At 54.9% G+C, this 18,329-nt stretch overlaps 3 protein-coding genes across 7 annotated transcripts; 1 reads left to right on the top strand and 2 right to left on the bottom strand.

Moving 5' to 3' along the window:
• Positions 1 to 491: 491 nt before the first annotated feature.
• NPB (neuropeptide B) lies at positions 492 to 1,170 on the top strand. The gene is made up of 2 exons (XM_007538234.3): positions 492 to 710; positions 811 to 1,170. Exons 1-2 carry the CDS (start codon positions 492 to 494, stop codon positions 937 to 939), a joined length of 348 nt encoding a protein of 115 aa, XP_007538296.1. The 3' UTR covers positions 940 to 1,170.
• A 1,114-nt stretch (positions 1,171 to 2,284) lies between these two features.
• Positions 2,285 to 8,365, bottom strand: PCYT2 (phosphate cytidylyltransferase 2, ethanolamine). Of its 3 annotated transcripts, XM_007538233.3 has the most exons (14): positions 8,209 to 8,365; positions 6,224 to 6,312; positions 5,937 to 6,098; positions 5,677 to 5,743; positions 4,684 to 4,768; positions 4,554 to 4,598; positions 4,333 to 4,395; positions 3,889 to 4,027; positions 3,617 to 3,699; positions 3,407 to 3,484; positions 3,218 to 3,283; positions 3,052 to 3,117; positions 2,849 to 2,937; positions 2,285 to 2,769 (listed from the first exon to the last, which is right to left on the bottom strand). In XM_007538233.3, the coding sequence occupies exons 1-14, from the start codon at positions 8,295 to 8,297 to the stop codon at positions 2,682 to 2,684; spliced, it is 1,209 nt and encodes a 402-aa protein (XP_007538295.2). In that variant the 5' UTR covers positions 8,298 to 8,365; the 3' UTR covers positions 2,285 to 2,681. The 3 variants fall into 3 exon arrangements, with proteins under 3 accessions (XP_007538295.2, XP_060027733.1, XP_060027734.1); XM_060171750.1 differs by lacking the exon at positions 4,333 to 4,395; XM_060171751.1 differs by lacking the exons at positions 3,617 to 3,699; positions 3,889 to 4,027; positions 4,333 to 4,395.
• A 222-nt stretch (positions 8,366 to 8,587) lies between these two features.
• On the bottom strand, positions 8,588 to 18,288 carry SIRT7 (sirtuin 7). 3 transcript variants are annotated; one of them, XM_016194854.2, is made up of 11 exons: positions 18,137 to 18,288; positions 17,929 to 18,066; positions 17,754 to 17,858; positions 12,757 to 12,827; positions 12,595 to 12,667; positions 11,019 to 11,117; positions 10,709 to 10,945; positions 10,505 to 10,585; positions 10,266 to 10,372; positions 9,778 to 9,863; positions 8,588 to 9,200 (listed from the first exon to the last, which is right to left on the bottom strand). In XM_016194854.2, the coding sequence occupies exons 1-11, from the start codon at positions 18,227 to 18,229 to the stop codon at positions 9,076 to 9,078; spliced, it is 1,215 nt and encodes a 404-aa protein (XP_016050340.1). In that variant the 5' UTR covers positions 18,230 to 18,288; the 3' UTR covers positions 8,588 to 9,075. The 3 variants fall into 3 exon arrangements, with proteins under 3 accessions (XP_016050340.1, XP_007538294.1, XP_060027728.1); XM_007538232.3 differs by lacking the exon at positions 9,778 to 9,863; XM_060171745.1 differs by lacking the exon at positions 11,019 to 11,117.
• Positions 18,289 to 18,329: the final 41 nt, after the last annotated feature.

The following is an 18,329-nucleotide window of genomic DNA, read 5'->3' as shown; positions in this document are numbered from 1 at the left end:
AGAAGAGGCCCGAGTGACAGCCTCTCCAAAGTGTCCCCCAGAGCCCTGGAGGGAGAAATTACCCAGGGAAGTTTGTACCCTTGGGTAGTCAGAGCGGGCTCTAAATTAAAGGACATTTAAAATATTTTATTTATGACAAGAATTTCACATGAGGCTGAGAGAAGAGACAAGCCAGATACATGTGGTGAGGAGGATCAAACCCTGGCCCTAATCCACTTCCCAGCTGCTGTCTCCAGGTGCTTCTGAGGGTGCCTTTGGACAGGTTGGGGGCTCCATGGCCCCTCCTGACCTCCCCAGGGCTGGACAAGGTGCATCATCCCAAGCCCACCCTGCAACCCCCTTGTGCCCCCCCCTCCCATGCCTGGGGCACTGGCTGAATCCAGGCTCAGTGGCTCAGGGCTGTCGGTCTGCTCCGCCCACCTGCCCCTCCCAGTCCCTGCAGATAAAAGGCAGCAGCTCTACCCCCTGCCAGCCTTTTCCACCTCATCCCCATGGCCCGGCAGGCAGTGTTGGTGGCCACCCTGCTGGTGCTGTGCTTGCTGCGCTTGCCGCCTGGCCTGGCATGGTACAAACAGGCAGCTGGGCCCAGCTACTACTCAGTGGGCCGTGCTGCAGGGCTGCTATCTGGCTTCCGCCGGGCTCCCTATGCCAGGCGCTCTGAGCCCCCCGTGGCTGTCTTCCCCAGACTGCACCCTGGTCTGCGGAGCCTCGTGAGTGTGGGCAAGGGGGTGCGGGAGCCCCGGGCAGGGAGGGGGTGGCTAAAGGCCCAGGGTCATGGCAGGAAGGGGGTCACAAACCTCCTGCCTGCAGACCATGTGTGTGCAGGATGTGATCCCGAATATGCAGAGTTGCCAGCGGCTTCCTGACGGTCACCCCATCTTCCAATGCAAGGCAGATGTCTTCCTGTCACTCCGCACCAATGACTGTCGTAGCACCTGATGCCTAGCCCTGGTCATCGCTCGGCTCCCATGGGTGCACCCCACTGTCCAGCTTGGGAACCCCCAGGCACCCCATCTTCAAATAAATGGCTGGATAAATGAGAAGTGAGGCTGGTCTTTGAGTGAGGGCAAAGGCAGGGACCCCATGTCTCCAAACCTGTACCTCAAACTCAAGAACTGACAGATCCCGGCCTCCTGGGCCCTGTGGGGCTGCTTCTACTGAGGTCTCCTCCTCCTCACTGCCCTCCCCCCAACTCCAACTCCCCCTGTAAGCCTCACTATCCCAACTCCTGGGCCATTCTCTTCTTGGAGTCCTGCAAGCTACCTGCAGGAAGCAGCAAGATGTGCAGTCCCAGGGTAGGAGGGGTGATGTCTGGAACCCCAACACCACTCCCCTGTAGCCCCTCACCCCTGGGGACAGGCAGACCCAGCAGGATGGGGGGACTGTCCCCTTCAGCACCACACTCAGGCTAAGGTGACTCACCCCACCTCCATCCACCTCTTGTCCTTTCAGAGGGTGACGAGGCCCCCAAGTTTCCTCATCCTGTAAAGGAGCTGGTCTACTGGGGCTCAGGGACCCAAAGTGTGGGTGGGCACAGACCTCTAGTCAAAGCTTGATGGATGGACAGGGCCCCTGGACCCCAGACCCTTCCTCTCCTCCAGTTAGGACTTCAGCAGTATGCGTGTGTGTGTGTGCGCGCGCGTGCGCGCGTGCACGTGCATGCGCAACTGGGAGCAGGGAGCTCTGGGGTGCCTAGGGGGTGACCTTCCCCTCCCTTCCAGGTGTGTGGGGACTAGTTAGTTCTTGCACTTGGAACACTGTAGCCCAAGAGTCTGAAATGTGGGAGGAGGGTCTGGCTCTTGAAGGTGGAGGTCCTATACTTCTTGGGGTCAATCCAAATTGGGGCTAGAGGGAGAGGGAAAGAGCAGGGAAGTAGCTGCCTGGAGGTGGCTCAGGGGCTGGATAGGCTGGTCTCCTGCATGGGGTCTAAGTCCTAAAGCAGTCTTTTAAACCAAGTCCTTGGGGGATGATGTGGCCTCATGGAGAGACCAGACAGAGGTCACTGAGAGGAGAGGCACCCCCAAAGCACCCCTGTAGGAAGTGACAGCTCCAAGCAGGCCTGGCCCAGGTGCAGGAGACCTGGCTGTTGGGGAGCCCACCCCAGTTCCCCCTGGGTGGGTATCATTCCCTCCTCCCACCTGCATGCCAGACCAGACAACAGAGGGGGGACCTACTTCCTTCCTCTTGGGGCCCTGCCTGGAAGAAAAGGGTTCTGGTCAGGGCCTGGGGGTGCTGCCAGGCCCCGCACGGGGGTACATGGGGAGCAGGAGAGCCTGACACCACACACCTCCCAGCAGCTTTATTGGGTTGTCAGGCTTCTAGCCCAGTAAAGGGGCCCCACTCAAGGGGGGCTGGTTTGTACCCCAAGAAGGGCCGCTTCCCTGAAGCTGGCTTCCTCAGCCAGATGTTTGGGTCCACAGGAGCTTCGTGGAGGGCAGTTCTAGGGGGTGGAAGCTGGAGTCCTTGCTCCTCCCCTAGACAGCCAGGCCCTCCACTTGTCCTTCCTGTGGCCAGGGCCAGCCGTCCTCAGCCTGCAGCTCCTTGGGAAAGTATCTGCCTGCCACTGGCCCTTTCGTAGCTGCGCTGGTTAGAGAGGGGGGTGCTGGCCAAAGCTTGGTGTGCAGGGAGCTGGGTGGGGCAGCCACATGGTTCCCCTCCCTCCATAGCTCTGGGTCTTCCTGTCATGGCCGTTCTCCCTGCTGCCTGCGGGCCTCCAGGAAGGCCAGCTCCTTGGCCTCTTTCTTCTGGTTCCGGGCCTCGTACTCCAGCCTGGGTCAGGTATGGGTGGGGGTAAAGTGCTTGCCTGGGCCAGCTCGGCCCTGGGGTGCCCCTGGAATGCCGGATTCACCTGTTCTTGATGATGCGCTGCACAATGAGGTCTGTGGTGAGGTCGCTGCCACTGTCCACCTGCCGGAAGATGCCCCTTCTCTTGGGCTCCTGGAGGCCAGGGAGGAGATGGTGACCCTCCTGGGCCAAGGCCCTAGGGCAGAAGGGCTGGCACCCCCACTTTTGTCACCACTGCCTGTCCCCCCTCCCCCACCTGCCCCCTACCTGGTAGGGGTCAGAGCCGTCCTTGTCAGGCACAACTTCTGTCTTCCCATGACACACCATATCCACCTGCGGGGCAAGCCTGGTCAGAGCACCACCTCCTGCACCCCTAATCCCCTGTACCCCTGCTCCCCCACAAAGACAGTCCTCTTCAGGGAGTGAGGCTCACCTTGAAATGGTCCAGGAGCTCTACTGTGACTGAGTATGGAGCCCCAATCACCACTTCAGATACATACTGTCAGGATGGGGGCAGAGTTCATCAGGCAGAACTGAGTTCCAGGTTAGGAGGGAGGCAGGAACTGGGGGTGGTGGGTGTTCCAGCAAGGGGTATGGATGGGAGGGCAGGAGGGGGCCTCACCCGGCAGGCCAGCACACTCAAGGTGCGCTCGTGCAGGTTCATGATGGGGTAGTTCTTGCGCTTGTAGTGGTTTACCTCCTGCAGCCAGAGCAAGTGTGGGTCAGCCTCCTTCCCTCCCAGGGGGCCCATGGGTGTGCCTGCCAGCCCAGGACTCAGACCTGACCCCCGGCTGGGGGAGCCCCTCCGGGTCCCCCGTGTCCCCCAGGAGACCTGGTCAAAGTGCAAGCCAGCAATGATGTAGGGCCTCTCAGCCAGGCTGTGCACCTTCTCTAGGAAATCTACGTGCCCAATGTCTGCACATCCAGGTTAAGAAGCAAGTGGCGGGGGTCAACTGGGCGGCGGGGGGGGGCAGCTTCCAGGAGTCTTGATCACAACTGTCCTTACAGATAGCCCCGCCTCCCCCACCCACTGTGGGGTAAGGCTTTGGGGAGTCAGTGGGAAACCCCCCCACCCCCTCAACCCCTGCAAGGCCTGGAGGATACGGAACAGGTCAAAGGCACCAGCCACATAAATAATGGTCTCCCCTGGCTGTGGCTCCTTCCCAGAAGCGAACTGGATAATCTTCTGGGACGTCTGCAGAAATTGGGACACCCCCGTCCAGGGGTTCCGTCCCCCTGGACACTGTGAGGGAACAGGGTGAAGTCAGTGGTGAAGAGCTCAGCCCAGGGTGGCCCACACCAGCCTGCTTGTCCCTCCAGGAGGCACAGGGTGGGTGGAGGAGGGGAGCCAGAGTACTGGGCCAGGATGTCGACTGCCAATCAAGCCACTCCTCTGGTGCCAGCTCCAGGGTGGCACCTTGGGCTGGGTTGATCCCTGTGTCATGGGGACTCTGGCCCCACCCTGTTGGCCACAGTCAGTACTGTAGCCACTGCCACGGGTCAGCAGGGGAGGGGAGGCCCCGGGCCCTGAGGCCACCAATCCATCACCTGGGAGGAGCCTTCTGAGCAAAATGTCTCCCCAGTGGCGGGGGCGGGTGTCGGGTGAGGGGGCTACAAAGGGAGAGAGGGCCGGGGGCAGGTTAGAGACCACTGCTCTAGGCACTTTCCCTCCTCCTCCAGGATCAGTCAGCACTAGGGGTGAGGAGCAGGGTGGGAGAGAATCTGATAACTTTTACTGGGGGGGGGAGCCCCCGAGGGGGGGCACTCACCTTGCCGAAGCTGTCTGCATACTCCCTGTACTCAGAAGACATCTCCTGCATGAAAGGGAAGGGGTGGGCTGAGGCCTGGTCCCAGTGACCTCTTCCCTCCTGGCTGACCCCACTCCCTACAGGAGCTCACCTGGCTGCTGTGATGGGCTTTGGTCATCAGCAGCATTCGGCCCACGAGGTCGGTGGTGGACACACCCTGGGTGCGCTTGCACTCTCTGGGGGCAGGGACAGGGATAGGGATAGGGACTGGGTTTGTGGGGACAAGTCAGCACCTCCACTGGCTAAGGGTAGCCCTACCCTACCCCCTGCCCAATCAAGGGGTTGCGGTTTGCTGAGCTGCTGTCAGATGACTGGGGGAGAGGGGAGGTCCTGCTGCACCTCAAATTCACAATCTGGATCCCTGCTCTGCCCCCAGGCCTGGCCCTGAGGCCACACCCCCACCCCCCACAGAGATTTAACTGAAAGTTAACTAGAACAGCCTGGGAGGTTGGCATAGCAGATAAAAAGACAATTCTCAAGCCTGAGGTCCTGAGTTCATTCAATCCCTGGCATCACATATACCACAGTGATGCTCTCTTCTCTGTTTCCTCACCCTGCTATTAATAAATGCATCAGTTAATGATATTAAAAATGAATTAGGGGCTGCGAAGACATCACAATAATTCTGCAAAAAGGGTTTTCAGGCCTGTAGCTCTGAGGTCCCAGGTTCAGTCCCGAGCAACACCATCAGCCAGAGCTGAGCAGTGCTCTGGTGTCTCTGTCTAGCTTTCTTTCTGTGGCTCTTGTTAAAACAAAATATTTTCAAAAATGAATTAGAGTGGTCTGGGAGGTGGCAGCACTGGATTCTCAACCACGAGGTCCCAAGTTCGATCCCCAGCAGCACATGTACCAGAGTGATGTCTGGTTCTTTCTCTCCTCCTATCATGAATAAATAAATTGTAAATTCTATCATGAATAAATAAATTCTAAAAAAAAAAAATGAATTAGAAACAAACACTGGTTTGAATCACTGCCGGTGAAAGCTCTGCAACTGTCCCCACCCACTTTCTCTATCCTACTCTGTGGAGGAGAGGGAGGGACTTTCAAGGCCTCCTTGGAAAAGGGGAGGCGTAAGCTGGCTCACCTATACCGCCCGGCCTGCTTGACTTCTTCATAGGTGTCCTGGCCATCCACTGTCAGAGTGATGTCATCTGAGGGTGACAAGTTGTGACACAGGGTCTCAATTTAGAGCCACACAGACTTTCAGATTTCACACATGCCTCCCTCATGTGCTCAGTGCACCCCAGAGGCTGAGGGTCGTGCACCTCTCATACCAGGACGCCTACAGAGCATTCTGATTTGGGACCCACCCGCATGCCCAGGCACCCAAGCCTGTTCACTTACTGCCATGGACACAGAAGTCACAGCTGTACTTGTCCAGTGTCTCCAGTGTGGTGACGTAAGGGGCTGCAGGTACCACCTCATCCACCCACTTGATGGCTTGCACCATTCGGTACCTCTCTTCCTGCGTGAACACAGGGGGCCCCTTGTGCTTGGAGATCTCCTCTAGGCCAGAGAAAAGGCAAGGCTGTGGTCAGTGTGGGGCAGCCACACAGCTACCCACTGGACAGGGATGGCAGGACAATGGGGTGGGGGCCCCGTGACCTCTGGAGCAGGGTACCCAGGCTCACCATCAGTGTGCACTCCAACGATGAGGTAGTCCCCCATGGCACGAGCCTGGCGCAGCTGGTTTGAGTGTCCATAATGCACCATGTCATAGCTGTGAAGGGCAGAGCAGTCAGTCCTAGCTATGGAGGGATCAGGTGGCCCAGGGGACAGTGTGCCTCTTCCTCAAGTCCTGAGAGCCCTGCTGGGCCTGGGCTTTGGGGTGGAGATGGGGAAGGCAGGCATCTGCCCAGGGAGAGGGTTTGAGGCTGAGACTCCGGAGTGATCAGCCTGTGGCCCATGGCCATAGGCATGTGCTGGAAGTTGTAGAACAAATCTAATGACTTTGTGTGCGTAGGTGGGGAGGGGCGATGAACTCCAAGAAAATGAGACTTTTCCTGGGGCAAGCACAGAACAGTGCAACTAAAAAACAGTACAGGGACCGTGCCACAGCACAGTGGGGTTAAGCACATATGGCACGAAGCGCAAGGACCAGTGTAGGGAACCCAGTTTGGGCCCCCGGCTATCCCACCTGCAGGGGGGTCGCTTCACTGGCGGTGAAGTAGGTCTTCAGGTGTCTCTCCCCTTCTCTGTCATCCCCTCCTCTCTCAATTTCTCTCTGTCCTATCCAACAACGATAGCAGCAACAACAATAATAGCGACAACAATGATAAACAAGAGCAACAAAAGGGAAAAATAGCCTCCAGGAGCAGTGGATTTGTAGTGCAGGCACCAAGCCCCAGCAGTAACCCTGGAGGCAAAAAAAAAAAAGTAAATATTTATTTGTTTTTTAATTTTTAAAAATATTTTCCCTTTTTTTGCCTTTGTTGTTTTTCATTGTTGTAATTACTAGTTGTTATTGATGTTGTTGTTGGATAGGGCAGAGAGAAATGGAGAGAGGAGGGGAAGAAGAAGGAGACGGGGAGAGAAAGATAGACACCTGCAGACCTGCTTCACCACCTGTGAAGCAACTCCCTTGCAGGTGGGGAGCTGGGCACGAATCCTTACTCTGGTCCTTGCGCTTTGCACCATGTGCGCTTAACCCACTGAGCTACTCACTCCCAATAAGTAAATAAACATTAAAAAAAAAAAAAGGCACCCAGTGGGGAGGCAGCACAGAGAGAAGAGTACTGGATTGTCCTGCCTGACATCTGGAGTTTGATCCCGGGCATCACATGTACCAGAGTGACGCTCTGGTTGTTTCCTCATGAGTGAAATGCTTTAAAGTGTCCTTAGGGGTTTAGGCTGTAGAATCTGGGGTTGACAGCCACTTCCCTACCAGCTGGGGACCAGGTTACAGGGAGGGCTCTGTTCCTGGGCGGCCTGGCCAGCTCCTTCCCGGGTTAGACTGGCTGGGCAGGAGGAATGGGCTGGAGGAAGGGTCGGAGGCTGGCCTGGGGGCCCACAGCACAGTGTGCCAGCTGGATCAAGGGTCAGGGTATGGCGCTGTGGAGGCAGCCTGGTGGCAGGGCCAAGGTCAAAGTGCACAGATCGGAGATGATGCTGGCACATCCCTGCGCTGGGGAGATAGGTGTGCTGTCTTTGCCTTCATCCAGAGAATATGCGAAGGTGGCGAATCTTCACTAGCAGTGGGGTCTCTTTTCATCTGTTGACATTCCAGAACTTATCTGAAGGTGGCGGGGGACAGAGAGACAGGCGTTCTGATCCCAGGGGGTGGAGGGCTCAAGAGACCGGGCTCTGCGCCCTCCGACAGCCTTGGAACCGAGGCCAGCTCCGGCTTGGGCCTGGGCCGATGCCTAAGGAGGCTTTGGGGTGCAAGATTTCCCCGGGCGGGACCACACGAGTCAGCAGGGGGCAAGTGGCAGTGGCTGCTGCGCCGTGACTGGGCTCGGCAGGCTGCAGGGCTCCACTCCCCGCCCTGCGTCACGGGGCTCCTCAGGCCTGCGGGTACGGGAAAGGATTGCCACCGCAACCCCCCACACCGGGAAGGCCGGTTCCCAGACCCGCTGAGGGCGGAGCGCACCCCCGCCCGGCCGCTGCCCTCGCTCACCAGCCATCGCACCACACCCGTACTGCGCGCCCGCCCGCCGGGCTCGGCGGCTCGGTACAGCCCGCCGCCCGATGCCCGTTCCGGATCATGGTCCGCTCGGCAGCGGTGGGCTCGGTGACTCGGTCCCAGCAGCCGCCAGCCCCGCCCGCCCTGCGCACGCGCGCTGTCACGTGGGTCTTACCCAACCAATGGCAGTACCACCCCGCCCACCCTGGTGTTGGACTGCCCCGCCCTCCCCATGGCCAATGTTGGAGAGCGGTCTGCCCCTCAGCCCCCCGCCCCGATAGGACTCGGCCAATGACGTTTGCGCACCATCTTTGGCACGCCAAATGCAGGCCCACGTGGGTGTGTCGTAAGGGAGTAATGAGGTGACCTCTGAGACAGTTCAGAGATGTTTAATAGAAAGGTCAACTGAGAGCAGAAGCTCGAACCCTTTGCCAAGTACCCAGTACAGAAAACGGTATCTATAAAGTCAACATTTTTAGTAAAAGTAGTAGAAAGAGGGCGCGGCCCTGAGACTAGAGGAGGTAAGGCAGCAGCTTCCTGGGCGGCAGGTCTTGCTCTAAGGGAGGGCATACAGGGCTGGATGGCTTGAGTGTCCACAGCAGGCCGTAACCACCATGCAGTGCATGTGAACTTTCCATAAGTCACAAGATTGAGTCTTGCAGTGAAAATCCCCCAAAGAATCCTGATGAGCTCCCAGGAGGCTGGCTTCAACTCCAGGGTATCCTTTGCTCCCAATAGTCCTAGCCACCTGCAAAGTGCCAGTGTTGTTCTTGGTCAAGCACTAGGTTACGTAACTTTTTTTTCGTTTTGTGCGTTTGGAGCAACCCCTGCCAAACCAGCCACCAAGGATGGGAGCTGAGTTTAGCGGGGCATTGGGGTCCCCAGGTGGAGCCTCCTCTGGGCTTCTGCACAGTGACTTCCGACTATGGCTGCCTTCTTCCTCGGGGCGCAGGGGAATCGCCAAGGAGAAGATTGGGTCCTGCCACCTACCAGAAAGTGAAAGCAAGGTGAGGAGTGCGGGGGAGCCACCACAGCTACATGCCACCCCCGGACAGGAAAGCTGACTGAGGTCACCCTGCCTTCCCTCCCATGTATCAGAGCCCAAACTGGGCTTGAGTTAATATGTCAGCAGCTCCATGTTCCCAAGCTGCAGAGGGTGAGCTCCCTGAGTAACATGAAGGTCAACACCCCAACTAGCTGGGGATCTGCATAGCTGTGTCCTCGTTGCCCTCCAAGTGGTGGAATAGCAGTAGCCCGGCCGGGGTGGGATGTTAGATACTTGCAACTCTGGGCCCCACCTTCCAACTGGTATGGGGACAGGTGGATCAGACCCTCTCCCTCTTCCCAGACTATGAGACTTGGGAGGGAAGGCCAGCTGACTGGGGAGGTGCAGCCTACAGACTACACTGTGAGATCATGTGTCTGAGATGTAGAACCACATATTATAACATAAGATACAAATAAGCACTGATAAATGAGCTAAATTAATGTAAGAAAGAAAGAAAAAAAAAAGGTACAGTACACAAGAGGCCCACATTACAGAACACCACAAACATAACATACAAGAATTGCCAGGCCCAGAAGGTGAAGGGATCCTTAATTCTTGAACCCTTTGATTAAAAGAAGTTATTGATTTCCCCCATAAGACCCTGAAAATTCACAGAGAAAGAAAGTGTAAACTTTTTTACTCAGTACATACACCATGTCTAAATTATCACAAATGCTATATTAAGGCAGTTTTAAGTGTCCCCAAAGTAAGCCAGTTCCCAAAACCAAGTGCATGACATTCTGTGTGTCCCAGGTTGCTGAGAGCATGTCTCTGCAAGGCTCCTTCATGAGCTGGGGGGAGGGGAAGAGGCCACTCTCCCCACAGTGAGGCAAAGATGCCAGGACCCCTGGACCATCACCCCAGCCATCCCTGCAGAGATACAACACGGCACTCAGGCCTCAGACACTGTTCCAACACCGCTGAGCTTCCTCTGCACTCAGCTCTCAAGAGAAGACCCGTCCACAGGGGCAGGGAAAGAGGGATGCACAAGTGCTCCCCTCACCTGTTGTAGGGGGGAATCTCCAGGCCCAGCTCTTCCATGAGAAGCCGCATGACATCATCACACTTCCCATGGAGCTTCAGGACAGCCCAGTCATCCTTTGGGGTCCACTGGGAGACAAAGGAAGCTAAATGAGAACAGCTCCTGACTCCTTCCTGTTGGCATCCAGGGATGGTTCTGCAGGCCAGATCTAAGTGATGGGTCTGGGAGCACCTGGCCACTGTGCTAAGAATCTCAATTACCTGCAAATTCACGATGTAGAGCTTGGGCCGCCGGTTGGGGGGCTTGGTCATACACCAGAGGCGGGGGTACTTCTTTAGCACCTGTGGGAACAGGATAGACAGAGAGATAGCCATACACAGAGGCAAGGTTGTAGGATGCTGGGGCAAAATGTGCTGGCAGACAGCTGGAAGGCACACTCCCGTCCCATCAGAACTGTCACCTACCTTTAAACTGGAGCCTAAACATAGGATTGTGTCAGCTTTGCTGGCAGCCTGAGTGGCTGCCTCCCAGTTTAGAGGTTGCCCCAGTATACCCCGCTCCCCAAAGTGCACGATGGTGTCCCGGAGCTGGGCCCCACACTTGTGGCAAGTCCGGCCTGTCTGGTGGCGGTGGAGGGCAGTGCGCTCTGTCACATCGAACACACGTACGTACTCCCTGTTGGGGGTACAGGTGGTGCAGACCTGGGGAGGAGGGGGCACAGTGAGCACAAGCTACTGGCCCACCCAGGTCCCTGGGGCCCAGGCAGATGCTCACTTCTATGTACATGTTCCCATGGAGCTCGGAGATGGCCGTGCGGGGTAGCCCACTACGCAGGTGAAGCCCATCACAGTTCTGAGACACCACGTGCTGCACCTGCAAGTGAAAAGGGCCATACGCAATGGGCTGTGAAACTGCCCCAGCCTCATCCAGTGCCCCCAAATTCGGGGCATGTCTACTCTTCCGGGAAGCTTGGGAGACTAAATGGAGCAGCAGGCTTCTCCCAGCAGACACAGTAGGATGCCAGGCCTGTGCCCTAATAAGACTCCCATAAGGTCTGTGGTCGATGCGTGGACTTGGTCATTAGCCCCAGAAAAGCCAGGGTGGGTTGACCCCCACTCCACTTGATGAAGGAATTCAGCTGAGGGTCTCAGAGGCTTCGAAGAACCTTTCCTCTATCTCAGTGACTCCCACAGTCTGGGGGAACAGTAGGAGAGAATCCCACAGGGAAGGGGCATCCCAGCAACTCTGGGCCTGGCCCCATCTTGTGCTTGGTGACTCAGAGGTGAGGTTGTCCTTTTCTCCTAGAGGAATCACGGCGGACTGGAGTGAAGACCTGAACAAGAGTCAAAAGTGCTGGGTTGGTCCGGGAGGTGGTGCAGTGGATAAAGCATCGGACTCTCAAGTGTGAGGTCCTGAGTTCAATCCCTGGCAGCTATGTACCAGAGTGATGTCTGGTTCCTTCTCTCTCCTCCTAGCTTTCTCATAAATAAATAAATAAATTCTTAAAAAAAAAAGTTCTGGGGGGTCGGGCGGTGGCGCAGTGGGTTAAGCGCATGTGGCGCAAAGCGCAGGGACCGGCGTAAGGATCCCGGTTCAAGCCCCCGGCTCCCCACCTGCAGGGGAGTCGCTTCATAGGCGGTGAAGCAGGTCTGCAGGTGTCTATCTTTCTCTCCCCTTCTCTGTCTTCCCCTCCTCTCTCCATTTCTCTCTGTCCTATCCAACAACGAATTGCGTCAACAAGGGCAATAATAATAACCACAACGACGCTACAACAAGGGCAACAAAAGGGGGAAAAAATAATGGCCACCAGGAGCGGTGGATTCATGGTGCAGGCACCGAGCCCAGCAATAACCCTGGAGGAGGGGAAAAAAAAAAAAAGTTCTGGGTTGGGAGTCGGGCGGTAAACACAGGTGGCACAAAGAGCAACGACCAGCATAAGGATCCTGGTTCGAGCCCCCAGCTCCCCACCTACAGGAGTGTCACTTCACAGGCGGTAAAGCAGGTCTGCAGGTGTCCTTTTCCCCTCCTCTCTCCATTTCTCTGCCCTATCCAACAACGATGACATCAACAACAACAATAATAACTACAACAATAAAACAAGGGTAACAAAAGGGAATAAATAAATATTTAAAAAAAAGTTCTAGGTAGATGCTTATGAAAGGGGCAGGATACAACCTCCAAGTGAGCACCGAGGCAGCCCATCACCATTTTTTTTTTTTTTTTACCAGAACCCTGATCAGCTCTGGCTTATGGTGCTGGGGACTGAAGCTGGGATCTCAGAGCCTCAGGTTTGAAAGTCTTTTTGTATAACCATTATGCTGTTTCCTTCGCCCCTCTACCGAGATCTTACCAGCTTCTGCTCCTGTAAGCGAGCGATACTCATGTGGGTGAGGGTAGGCTCAGCCTCACTCAGGTCAGCAGCACTGTCAGGTAGAAGGGAGATGAAGGTGAGGGGAGCCTCAAGCTCAGGCCCTGCTCAGCCCAGGGGAAAAGGCTGTGCCAGACTGCTTACCTAACAGTTTTCCCTTTTTGAAGCAATGTCCACACTCCATTGGGGCCCCGGTAATCTGGGATAGAGGCTGCCTGCACATTTAGAAAGAGGGTAAGCCAGGGGAGTCAGGCATTAGCGCAGAGGGTTAAGCACATGTGGCGCCAAGCACAAGGACCAGCGTAAGGATCCCGGTTCAAGCCCCCAGCTACCCACCTGTAGGGGAGTCGCTTCACGAGAAGTGAAGCAGGTCTGTACGTGTCTTTTTTTTTTTTTAATTTTATTTTTTATATTTATTTATTTTCCCTTTTGTTGCCCTTGTTTTTCATTGCTGTTGTAGTTATTGTTGTTATTGATGTCTTCGTTGTTGGGATAGGACAGAGAGAAATGGAGAGAGGAGGGGAAGACAGCGAGGGGGAGAGAAAGATAGACACCTGCAGACCTGCTTCACTGCCTGTGAAGCAACTCTTCTGCAGGTGGGGAGCCGGGGGCTCAAACTGGGATCCTTCTGCCGGTCCTTGCGCTTTGCACCACATACGCATAACCCGCTGAGCTCCCGCCCGACACCGGGTGTCTTTCTCTCTTCCCCTCCTCTCTCCATTTCTGTCCTATCCAACAACAATGACACCACCAACAACAATAACTATAACAATAATAACAAGGGCAAAAAAGGAAATAATAAATATTAAATAAGAAAAAAAAAGAGGGTAAGCCAGTCAGAGCTGGGAGGTAGTTTTACCCAGCAGAGCATGCTTTGCCTCAAGTGTGAGGCCCAAGCCCTCCAAAAGGGGGCAACCTGGACAGTAGCAGGGTGGGGATGAGGGAAGGCAGCTCCATGAATGACTGAGCAGTGCTGAGGTCTTTTCTCTGTTCTTTCTTCGTCTCTAGAATGGGGGTTGGGCAGTGGTACACCCACTTGAGCAAATATGCTACCATGTGCAGGGATCTGGGCTCAAGCTCTTGGTCTCCACTTGTAAGGGGAGAAGCTTCATGACGGTGAAGCAGTGCTGCAGGTGTCTCTCTTTAGTTCCCTGTCTCAATTTCTCTCTGCCCTATCACATAGAAGGGGAAGAAAAAAAAACCTACCAGAAGCAGTGGATTTGTCATGCAGGCACTGAGCCTCAGCAGTAAATCTGGCGGCAATAAAAATAGAAAGAAAGAGGGGGTCGGGGGGTGGCGCAGTGGGTTAAGCGCATGTGGCGCAAAGCACAAGGACTGGCCTAAAGATCCCGGCTCCCCACCTGCAGGGGAGTTGCTTCACAGGCGGTGAAGCGGGTCTGCTGGTGTCTGTCTTTCTCTCCCCGTCTTCCCCATCTCTCTCCATTTCCCTCTGTCCTTTCCAACAATGAACAACATCAACAATGGCAATAATAACCACAACGAGGCTACAACAAGGGCAACAAAAGGGGGGAAAATGGCCTCCAGGAGCGGTGGATTCATGGTACAGGCACCGAGCCCAGCAATAACCCTGGATGAAAAAAAAAAATAGAAAGAGGGAGTCGGCGATAGTGCACATGGGACAAATCGCAAGGACCAGTTAGGATCCCGGTTTAAGCCCCTGGCTCCCCACCTGCAGGGGAGTGGCTTCACAGGTGGTGAAGCAGGTCTGTAGGTATCTTTTCCTCTTCCTCTCAATCTCCCCCTTCTCTCTCAATTTCTGTCTTTATCCAATAACAAATAAATAAATAATTAAAAAAGATTCTCTCTCTTTAAAAAAATAAAAATAAAGGGAGTGGGGCCCAGTGGGTTAAGTGCATGTGGCACGAAGCTCAAGGACCAGCATAAGGATCCTGGTTCGAGCCCCCCCGCTCCCCACCTGCAGGGGAGTCGCTTCACAGGCGGTGAAGCAGATCTGCAGGTGTCTGTCTCTCCTGATGTCTTTCCCTCCTGATGTCTCCCCCTCCTCTCTCCATTTATCTCTGTTCTATCTAACAACGACAACATCAGTAACAACAACAACAATAACTACAACAATAAAAAACAAGGGCAACAAAAGGGAAAATAAATATAAAAAAATAAAAAAAATAAAAAAATAAATAAAAATAAAGAAAGAAAAATATTGGGCTAGGGATGCCATTCAGCTGCACCAAGGACAGGAGATCCTGAATTCATCCTGCTGTTTTGCGTACAGAAAAAGTAGAAAATTTAAGCCAGACAGAAGACATGACTGTAGGTGTTGGCAGAATTTCCAAGTATCCTCCCCTACAGACTGGCCCGCATCCCCCATGCTCAGTGCTCCTTGCCGCCTAGCCCAGGTGGGACATATTTCACTTGTCTTCTTCCTCCTCCTGGACTCCACACTTCTGACCCAGCTCATCCTGCCAAGTCCCCATAAGCCTGGCAGGAAGGAGCTGAGCTGCAGCCGTTCCTGTGCTCCAGGGGGGAGAAGAGTCAGGCTCATGTGTCCCCAAGGCTCAGCCAGCACTCAGGAAACCCTTGCGAAGGGTGAATAACTGTTTGCAGCAATTGGTGATGCTACAGCTGCTTCCCTCCCTGCCTTCATCACAGGCCAAACTGATCCTCAGAATACAGCACCACACTGAATTCCCTAAGCTCCCAGTCAGGGACACAACCCACCTGAGGGGACGGAAGTGCGTCAAGACCAAGATGCTTGTGCTCCCTGGGGGGAAATCCCCTCTCTTTCTGCTGTAGAAGCTCAGAAATATGTCTGTCTTGACTCATCAAAAAGGGGAACATTGGGGCCAGGTGGTGGCACACTTGGCTAAGTAAATACATTACAGTACACAAGGATACAGGTTCAAGCCCTTGGTCCCCACCTGCAGGGGAAAGCTTCATGAGTGGTGAAACAGGGTGCAGGTGTCTCTTTTCCTATCTCCTCTCCCCTCTAAATTTATCTGTCTCTATATAATAAACAAATATTAAAAGGGGGGGCATAGTTCAGGATATAGCTCATCAGGTGGAGTGCATGCCCTGCTAGGAGTGAGGTCCTGCTTTAGAGCTCTGGGCACACCATGGATGGCACAGGGGGGCCTCCATGGATGGTACAGGGAGTGACAGGGGGCTCCATGGACAGGCAGAGGTGCTACAGTCTCTCCTCTGCCTTTTCCTCACTCCTCTTTCAAAAAAAGAATTTGGTCTTTAGAGATACCTCATGGAGAAAATGTCCGCACAGTGGCAATGCTATGTTCAAGCCCCAATACCACAAGGGAAGGACTATGGCAACAGAGGAAGTTTTGGTATTATGGTGTCCTTCTTTATTTATATCAGTGAGACAAAGGGGTCTTGAGTGGTGAATACACACCTGTCTGCGGCCCTAATCATAACACACATGTGCAAGACTCCGGGTTCATTTCGAGGTGACCCATTAAATAAAAGGTGTGGGGGGCGGGGGGCAGCACTAAGTGGTAACCCTCAGCAAATTAAGGAGCAGCATGTAGCTTTGGCCATCACAAGCAGCTTTTGGACATAACTACTGCTTTACAATAATCACCTGACTGTGGAGAGAACCGTGTTTATCAGACCCCACATGTCCTTGCTGTGGGGTCTTTCCTTGCTTGGAGTCCCTTCCTCACCTTCACTTGTAAATTTGTGTATTGAATTTTTATCATTTATTGGAGACAGAAAAATCAAGAGATTGGTAGAGAAAGAGAGACACTTGCAGTATTACTTTACTGCACATGAAGCTTCCCCCCCTTCAAGTGGGGACCAAGGGCTTGGACCCAGATCCTTGGACACTGTATTTGACTAGGTGTGCCTCTGTCCAACTCCTCAACTGCAAAATCTTAACTAGATTCAAGGCTCTGCGTCTAATGCATGTCCCACAGAGCCAGCCAGATCAGTTTCCCAGCAATCTGAGACCACAGAAGCCACATTTGAACATATACTCTGGTTGTTTGGGTAATGGTGGACTCTCCTGGGGTTCACCTCTGCCCAGCTTGTGCAGGGCTAGCACTCTTGGCAACATCAGCAGTCAACATGCATCCACATATTCAAAGCTAGCCATGAAGCCTGGATCTTTTCTCTAGTGTGCCCTGTCTCGATCTTGCCTTTTTTTTTTTTGCCTCCAGGGTTATTGCTGGGGATCCACTGCTCCTGGAGGCTATTTTCCCTCATTTGTTGCCCTTGTTGTTTATCGTTATTATTGTTGTTGGATAGGACAGAGAGAAATGGAGAGAGGAGGGGAAGACAGAGAAGGGGAGAGAAAGACAGACACCTGCAGACCTGCTTCACTGCTTGTGAAGTGACTCCCCTGCAGGTGGGGAACCTGGCTGAACAGGGATCCTTAGGCGGCCCTTGCACTTTGCGCCACATGTGCTTAAGCCGTTGCACTACAGCCAGCTCCCATCTATCTTGCCTTCTATATATCTCCCTTTCAGATGCAAAAAAGATAATGAGATGCAAAAAAGATAATGAGTGACTATCAGGAGACAGGTTTGAAGGCTTTGCTCTGCCATGGGACAATCGACTAACACCTTTTTTTTTTTAAAGGAGCTTTTATTTTTTTTAATATTTATTTATTTATTCCCTTTTGTTGCCCTTGTTGTTTTATTGCTGTAGTTATTGTTGTTACTGATGTCTCGCTGTTGTTGGATAGGACAGAGAGAAATGGAGAGAGGAGGGGATGACAGAGAGGGGGAGAGAAAGATAGACACCTGCAGACCTGCTTCACCGCTTGTGAAGCGACTCCCCTGCAGGTAGGGAGCCGGGGGCTCGAACTGGGATCCTTATGCCGGTCCTTGTGCTTGGCGCCACCTGCGCTTAACCCGCTGTGCTACCGCCCGACTCCCCCACCTGCCCCTCTAAAGTGAGGGGATCTGACAGCGATATTCGGTGTTTTCATCCCTCATTTTCCTGTCTACTCGTTTCGACAGCAATCAAGTTGTGGCATGTTTGTACACCTGTTTCAGAGGGAGTCATGTACATGTTTTAGAAAGAGTTCTCTATGGAAGCGAACCTTACATTCGCTTTTAGGGGGAACTTGCAGAGCAGTGCTGGGTTCGGCCCGGAGAAGGCTCCCAGGAGGGGGCGCTGCACGCCCACAGCGCCCAGTGCCTCCCTACCGTGCTGATGCCCGCGCCGGTGTAGACCACCAGGTGCTTGGCGTTGCGCACAGCGCTGGCGAGCTCCTGCACCTTCCGCCGCAGCTCCTCGGGGTCATCGCACACCTGCCAAGACGCCGAGCCGTAAGCCCTGACCGGCCCGCCCGGCCCGCCGTCCCCGCCGCGCCCCACTTGCCTCCTCCTGCCGCCGCTTCAGGCCCTCGCGCCGCCGCCTCCGACCCTGCAGCTCGCTGACCAGGTCCTCGCTCTCGGCTAGCAGACGGCCCTCCTCGGCGCTGCGCTCTGCCGCCGCCTTCCTCAAGATGCGGGACACCTGCAGGCGCGAAGCGGGGGGTGAGGATGGCGCTGGTAGCACCGAAGCCGGGGCGCGGGCGGTGGCCTACCTGGCGCAGGCGCTCCCGCTGCTGCTCCTCCCGCAGCCGCCGCACCCGCTCGGCTGCCTTGCGCTCGGAGCGGCTCAGACCACCAGCTGCCATCGCTCCCAGCCGATCCGCGCTTCCGCTTTCCGGAAGCCGGGAGCTCGCGCATGCGCGCAAGGCCCCGCCCCCATCTTCCGGCCCCGCCCAAGGAAGCACC

The sequence above is a fragment of the Erinaceus europaeus genome, chromosome 14 (genome assembly GCF_950295315.1).
Source record: "Erinaceus europaeus chromosome 14, mEriEur2.1, whole genome shotgun sequence".
Lineage (NCBI taxonomy): Eukaryota > Metazoa > Chordata > Mammalia > Eulipotyphla > Erinaceidae > Erinaceus > Erinaceus europaeus.
The sequence above is the reverse complement of the archived record's forward strand: the minus strand, read 5'-3'. Positions and strand labels throughout refer to the sequence as shown.